The sequence below is a fragment of the Bombina bombina genome, chromosome 4 (genome assembly GCF_027579735.1).
Source record: "Bombina bombina isolate aBomBom1 chromosome 4, aBomBom1.pri, whole genome shotgun sequence".
NCBI classification, from domain to species: Eukaryota; Metazoa; Chordata; class Amphibia; order Anura; family Bombinatoridae; genus Bombina; species Bombina bombina.
Window position 1 is genome coordinate 316,140,326 of NC_069502.1, and position 7,494 is coordinate 316,147,819.

The window sequence follows — 7,494 nt, forward strand, 5'->3', positions numbered from 1 at the left end:
ATTGATTTTAAGGGTGCTGTGAGGGCAAACTCATAAAATGTGATAGTGACTAATTCCACCTGTGCATTCACTATATGCACATACATTTTGAACTTCTGTATAAAGGGTCTCAGGGCCTTAAGTGTCTATGATAAACTATTATTTCTGGTGAGCTCCAGTTTTCAGTCATATAGGACTTTTACATTTATATATATATATATATTATATCCTGAGAGTGCATGAAACCCAACATTATTCAATCCGGATTTAGATAGAGAATACATTTTTAAGCAACTTTCCAATTTGCTTATTTTATATAATTTACTTTATTCTCTTGTTGTCATTTGTTGAGAAGCATATCTAGATAGGTTCAGGGACTGGGAGGTAGCTGCTGATTGTTGGCTGCATATATATGTCTCTTGATATTGGCTTACGATTGTGTTCAACTTATTTCCAGTAGTGCACTGCTGCTCATTCAAGAAAGGATACAGAGAGAATATAGCAAAATTGGTAATAGAAGTAAATTAGAAAAATGTTTACCTTATAGTTTTAACCTTTCATCTGCTGGAAAGTCTGCCAGGCATTCCCTATCAACAATGTATTTGTGTCCTTTTGATGAGGGTTAAATTAGCCTACCAAGTACTAACATGAAAGGCACAAATAATAAAAGTGGGTTTGTGTTGCAGTGCTCTGGCTGCCACTGGTTTAATGGCATCAGCGTAGAGGAGGGTGCACAGGACAGGTACAACATTTTTAGGGGTGCAAAATTTCAAAAGTAATTTTTGCCCCTAAGAATTTGCGCTATAAAGAGGAAGTAAAGCTGTGTCCATGTTATATGAGGATGGGCTGTTGGTGGCAGGGCAGGTGCCCCATTTTTAGTCAGACCATTACAAAATGTTTTAACAAAAAATTGAGACCAAGCCGAAAGCCTCCATTTACCATACCCATTTGGTATTTTTTTTTTTTTTTAGGCAAATTGCACGTGCTGCCAGCCATGAGTGAACCAAAAAAGAAAAAGAGTGGCTATCAGTTTAAAAGACTGAGAGAAGAAAAACAAAAAAAGACAGATCAACTCTTATCAAAAGTTGCAAAAATACAGTCTTATTTTGGTGGTCCAAGCGGTTCAAAATCTTCTGATGTATCGATTGCAGAAGAAAAGAAATGCAGTGATGACACTGTTGAAGAACATGTGATGCACAGTGATGTTAATAAAGATGTTGAAATGCATGATGACTCCATTCAAACACCTAGTACATCTTCTGTTTCTAAATCTGGCGAAGCAAAATCTAGTTCTGAACCTGTGGTTGAAGTGGATATGTGTACACCAGCTTCAGTTTCTGGTGATCCAGCCATGTGGGTGATTAACGAAGAAATTAGAGATCATATTGCACTTCATGGAATACAGCAAAATACTAGTGTAGACTTCAGCAAATCAAAAAGAGTGTATGGAGATAATGTTCGATTTTGTACAGAAGACCTTTTTAAAAGGAAGATGAAAAATGGAGAGTTGCAAAAGAGATCTTGGTTGGTTTATTCAGAAAACAATGGTAGTATCTATTGTGTGCCATGTTTACTTTTTGGTGATCAACTCAATGCATTTTCAAGTTCATCTGGTTTTAATGACTGGAAAAATGCTGCAGGGAGAATTCATAAACATGAATCTTCACAGCACCACAGATCATCTGTTGTTGCACTAAAAGTTAGAGGAAGTGCCAAAGGACGAATTGATAGACTAATGGTGGAGCAGATGGAAGAAGAGAGGCAATATTGGAGGAATGTTTTAAAACGTGTATGTGCCACTGTTAAAACTCTTGCTACACGTGGATTGCCATTTCGTGGTACTGATGAAGAGTTAGGTAGTCTACATAATGGCAACTACCTTGGTTTGTTGGAACTAGTTTCAGAGTTTGATCCATTTTTACTGCAACATCTAAAAGAATATGGAAATGTAGGGAGTGGACATACATCGTACCTCTCTAAAACAGTTTATGAAGAAATAATAAAATTAATAAGTGATGCATTGATCACACAAATTGTGAGTGAAGCAAAAATAGCTAAATATTATGGCATAAGCGTTGATTCTACCCCTGACATATCTCATGTGGACCAACTGACCTTTATCTTAAGGTACATTAGACCTGATGGTATCGCTGTGGAACGGTTCATGGGTTTTATAGCAAATGTAGGACACAAATCTCAACAAATTGCAGATATCATATTGAGCACTTTAGAAAAATATGGTCTTGACATAAAGGATTGTCGAGGTCAATCTTATGACAATGCAAGCAACATGTCAGGTGCATACTCCGGTGTTCAAGCCCGGATTAAGAACATAAATCCATTAGCCCAATATGTGCCATGTGCAGCGCATTCTCTTAACCTTGTGGCATCAGTTGCTGCAGAGTGCTGTCAAGAATCATCTACATTTTTTTCATCTTTGCAACTGTTGTATAACTTTTTTACAGCTTCCACTAATCGTTGGAGTGTGTTGATGTCCTGTCTGAGCCCTGGAACACCTGTTGTCAAGAGTTTATCCCAAACACGCTGGTCAGCAAGACAAGATGCATGCCAAGCTCTAAGAGAAGGATGGGTGGACATTTTAAAAGCCCTTGAACAAATAGCAGATAATGTTGAAGAGAAAAAAAAAACAAGAAATGAAGCTGAAAGTATTTTTAATCTTTTAAACCGTCTGGAGACTGCAATAATGACAAATGTGTGGGGAATTATACTGAAGAGATTTAAAGTAGTCAGCATGAAGTTGCAGAGTGTCCATATTGACCTGGGAACAGTGGTTCAAATGTACAGTTCTCTTGCAGAATTAATAAGAAACTTAAGAGACAATTTTGAACACTATGAACAGCTTTCTAAGGCAATGTGTGAAATTGAAGAGTATCAACATGACATTAAACGAAAGAAGAAACACAACCCTAGATTTGATGAAAGAAAAGAGAGCTATGTAATTGAGACTGGAAAAGACTTTTTTCGCATAAATACTTTTAATGTTCTTATGGACGAAATACTTTTTGAGTTAGGGCGAAGAAGTGAGTCTTACACAGCACTTTTTGATTGTTTCAGTTTTCTTGAAAAGGTTCACAATTTGACACTGCCAGAAATTTCTACAAGTGCAGCTAATCTTTTAAAATATTTTAATGATGACTTAGAAGATGACATAACAGAAGAGTGCATCCAACTGAGCGGATATCTAAAGTGTTTAATGGAGCCTGAGTGCAAAACTATCCCACTGTCAAGACTATGCAAACTGTTTCATGAGGAAGACTTAATTGACCTATATCCGAATGTACACATTGCATTAAGACTTTTCTTGACATCTCCTGCAACTAATTGTTCTGGTGAAAGGTCGTTTTCTACCTTAAGACGAGTAAAAAATTATCTGCGGGGTTCAATGGCTCAAGAAAGGTTAAACGCACTCTCTCTTTTGGCTATTGAAGGAGAACTTGTGAAAAATCTGGGTTGTGAAGATATTATTGATACCTTTGCAGAGCAGAAATCAAGAAGAAAGCATATGCTGTAACATTGAACTATTATCTTCAGCTTAAGACTCTGCAAGTTTGGGATCTACCTCATTTATTTTACAAATATGAATACTAATCTCCACTGTTCTTATTGAAAAGGGATTTACTCCCTGTAATTATGGTTCATATGTTGTTTACATAGTATTTTGGTTGATATTTAAAAGTTAACAGCACTTTAAAGGTTAAATCTAAGCGCACCATAACCACTACAATGAGCTGTAGTGATTTTGGTACCAGCTGCCCCCCTCCCACCTTGGGTGCTCAACTATAGTAGTTTGTTAAAATGTTTACAAATTGTTTGACACCTTGCTGTCTTTGGTACCGACAGTCCCTCTGGTCTAAGTTGCTATGATAAAGTGGAAGTTCATACTTTAAAATGATCATGCCAATTCATACCAGATTTAGGGCTCATTTGAATTCCTTTTGGATATTCTTTTCAAATCATTTAAATCTGTTAGAAAAAGTTTTCAAAAGATTTATCTACAACAATTACCATTATAGTCTGTGGTGATTTTTGTAACCTATTTGAATCATTTAAAAAGCATATCCAAAAGAATTAAATCAAGCCCGTAGACTATATATACATTGGCTGAGAACTGGACACTTCTGACATCAAAACAATGCCGCTTAGAATGACCCTTAGATTTATGTTTTAAGTTTACATATTATTGTAGATGTTTTAAAACTTACAAGACACTGCATTTATTTAGTTCTGTGTTTTATTTGTATTTAAAGGTATGTGATTTAGTTTGATTTTGCACTGATTTCAAAGTATTACAGCACTTTCCTCAGGTGTACTCACTCATACCTCTTTAGCCCACGAGAGCACACTGTAGAGGTTATGTAATTTACAATGACCTGTTAATTTATGTTTGTAAGTTTACATATTGTATTTTCTTTATTGTGATTTTGCACAGAGTTAAAAGTAATACTGTACTTACCTTGTTACCTTAAGCTTTAATGTTTTAATCTAATATTTATTTTTATTTGTCCTAAATAATAATAAAAAAAATTCTTAAAGTTGTTTTTTCCCCCTTTTTTGGGTGGGGGGGGGTGGGGGGTGGGGGGGCGCTTCAGATTTTTGTGCCTACAGGCTCCTGAGATGTAAATCCGGCCCTGGCCAGATGGGTTCGTTGGCTCATGTCTTCCACAGGCATTGATCTTTCGTTTGGAGCTCATTCCATTCGGGGGCTCGGCGGCTTCCAAAACTCTTTTAGCGGGCAGTAATCTTCAGGATATCCTGAAAGCCACAGATTGGTCCTCTTCTGCCACCTTTTCTCATTTTTATTTTAAACCCATTATTCACTCTTCTGAGTCATTACTTTTATTGCGTTGAAATTGCAAAAATATGAAGCCTCATGTCTTGACATAAAATTCAGATTATTATAACCTTGGTGACTAAATAATCTTGATTTTATTAAAGACAGGAGGCGAATATTTTCCCACCCTTTTCTTCTTGCCTCTCCCTGTGTAAAAAAAAAAAAAAAAAAAAGAGAAAATAATTAATTTCAGGATAGAGATATTAAATGTTTATATATTTCATGGTTATGTTTTCTGTAGTTCTATACCATAGAGAACAATTATTATTGTCATTTTATTTCTTCTTTTCAGTTTAATTCTGTGGACTGGATTTTTCCTTGCATCTCTAAAGGCTCGACTAGGATCTTCCACGAAGCTTCGAATTCCTTTCTTCACAGGATGTTGATGATGTTCGTTTTTCTGTAGTCTTTCAAGAGATTCACCAAAGAAAAGAGGAAGGACTTAGATTGTTCTGGACTCTTTATTACTATACTGTATCCTGATTGGTTGGACACTGTTGCTATGTTATATATTTTTTCTTCCTTTCAGTTTTCTTTGCTGCTGTTTTGGTTTCAGTAAAGAAAAATGCAAAAATATTCGCCTCCTGTGTTTAATAAAATCAAGATTATTTAGTCACCAAGGTTATAATAATCTGAATTATAATGCAAGCAAAGTCATAAATGGCTCACCTTGACTTGCTAAGCTCCACCAAATTACAGGGGGTAGTATATGGTTTAAAACAAAATTAAAAAAAAAAAACTAACCCACTTCTAAGGCAGCAATAAACATCTTATGATTTCACTGAGTTTAGTGGCCCTTATGCTTTCTCTTTTTAGATAGAAATAATAATAAAGTCACTACATCATTTTCAATGACCCCCACACACAAAGATAATGGGAATTTACTCAAATATATAATTAACATATTCTTAAACAAATAAGGTGCCCATTCTCTTGATTCCTACAGCCCTCCTTGAACAGGGGGATTGTTTAAAACCTAGCACAGTATAAGCATTAGATTACAGAGGTACATAGCATTGCTTAACCAAATAAACTTAAAGGGACAGTCTACACCAGAATTTTTATTGTTTTAAAAGATAGATAATCCCTTTTTCCTCTTAAGGACACGACGGATCATCATTACTTATGGGATATTCACCTCCTGGTCTGCAGGAGGCGGCAAAGAGCACCTACAGCAAAGCTGTTAAATAGCTCCCCAATTCCTCCCACTCCAGTCATTCTCTTTGCCTGCGTTAGTGATAGGAGATGGCAAAGTGAGGTGTGGGAAAAGATTCTTCTATCAAGAGTTTGTTATTTTTTAAGTAGTGCCAGTGGTGCTACTTTGACTTGGGGTGTAGCCTAGACCTAATCAGTCTCTACAGCAAGGCTTTTGGTGGCTTTAAAGCATTAGGAACTGGTGGGACATAATTCTCACTGCGCCTCCTAAACATGTTGCTGCCCCATTATAGATAGCCTAAGCGCATGGTTACTCAGGCTGATCTGCTTCCACAGGGCTATGGGAGGGAGAAGAAGGACCTCTTACACCAGATGGAAGATCTTGCTGTCGGTCAGCATTGAGGTAAGTGCTTGTTTTTATTCATCTAAGCAAGCAAGGATGATTATGGCACTTTAATGTTTGAAGGCTGCTGTGCAGCTCTGGGACACTTTACCCCCTTCCTTTCAAATGTAAAAAGGGTTTATTTAGTACAGGCACTGGGACAGTTTGTGTGGGGGAGACATGAACATTACTTTGGGCATGTTTGCATGAGTTTTATTAAGGGAAGGATCGTTAACTTCCCTGATGTTTTTGGATCCGTTTTTTAGGTGATGCCCACGATGGGCGGAGCCTATTTTCACACGCTTCCTGGTTCATGGCCATGCTGTATTAAGGTCGCATGGGGCTGTATTAGCGAGTGTCTGGGGATTAGATTATCTAGACAAACGGTGATATCGCTTGCTACTGAGGTGGATCCTGGTTTCCGGTTTTCATCTGGAACGTTCTCCCTGCTGAGAAGATAGAGGAGTACTCGGTTTTTGGGGGCAGGTAAGCACCTCAGCAGAAGGCTGAGATGTAAAGGTGTCTGAATTCAATGTTTAATAGGCTCAGAAAGTGTTTTAAACAAAAGATCAGACAAAGAGGAAAAATATTGTTAACGTTTTAAAATTTAAAGGCACAGGACCGTTATTGTTATAACGTTTTATTTTAGTGATTAGCTCTAACAAAGTGTCGCTAATTTGCAGTGCACATTTCTATTGTTTGTTTTTTATGTTTTAAAGACACAGTAGCGTTTAAAAAAAAAATGACATTTTTATTTTTTTAATCTATTCTGTGATTGAGATAGATGATCTATGTGCTTGAATGTTCAGGTGGAACCACCTGTTCTTTTTTGTCCCTCTTGCGTTGAGAGGGCTTTGAGTTTTAAAGATAAGATATTTAATGAGCAAGCCCTATCTAAGGCGGATGCTTCTCAAGGGTCTCAGGTTGAGATTCAAAGTATGCCACAGTTGTCTCCCCAAGAGTCCCAAGAACTATCGCCCGCTCAAGTAGAGCCCTGTACTCCTGCTCCAGCCTTGTCTGGATTTACTTTAATGGACATAGCTAAGGTTATGTCTTCTGCCATTTCTGATGCGTTATCTGCCCTCCCTATGTTACATGGCAGGCATTAAAGAAGGAGCAACCATGG

General features: G+C 37.1%; 1 protein-coding gene across 1 annotated transcript; it reads left to right on the forward strand.

Moving 5' to 3' along the window:
• Positions 1–973: 973 nt before the first annotated feature.
• LOC128657390 (zinc finger MYM-type protein 1-like) lies at positions 974–3,511 on the forward strand. The gene has a single exon (XM_053711722.1). The coding sequence runs from the start codon at positions 974–976 to the stop codon at positions 3,509–3,511; it is 2,538 nt and encodes an 845-aa protein (XP_053567697.1).
• The last annotated feature ends 3,983 nt before the right edge of the window (positions 3,512–7,494 follow it).

Bases quoted from the DNA above. Each gene is read 5' to 3' on its own strand.
- LOC128657390 (XM_053711722.1), top strand. From the start codon at position 974: ATGAGTGAACCAAAAAAGAAAAAGAGTGGCTATCAGTTTAAAAGACTG.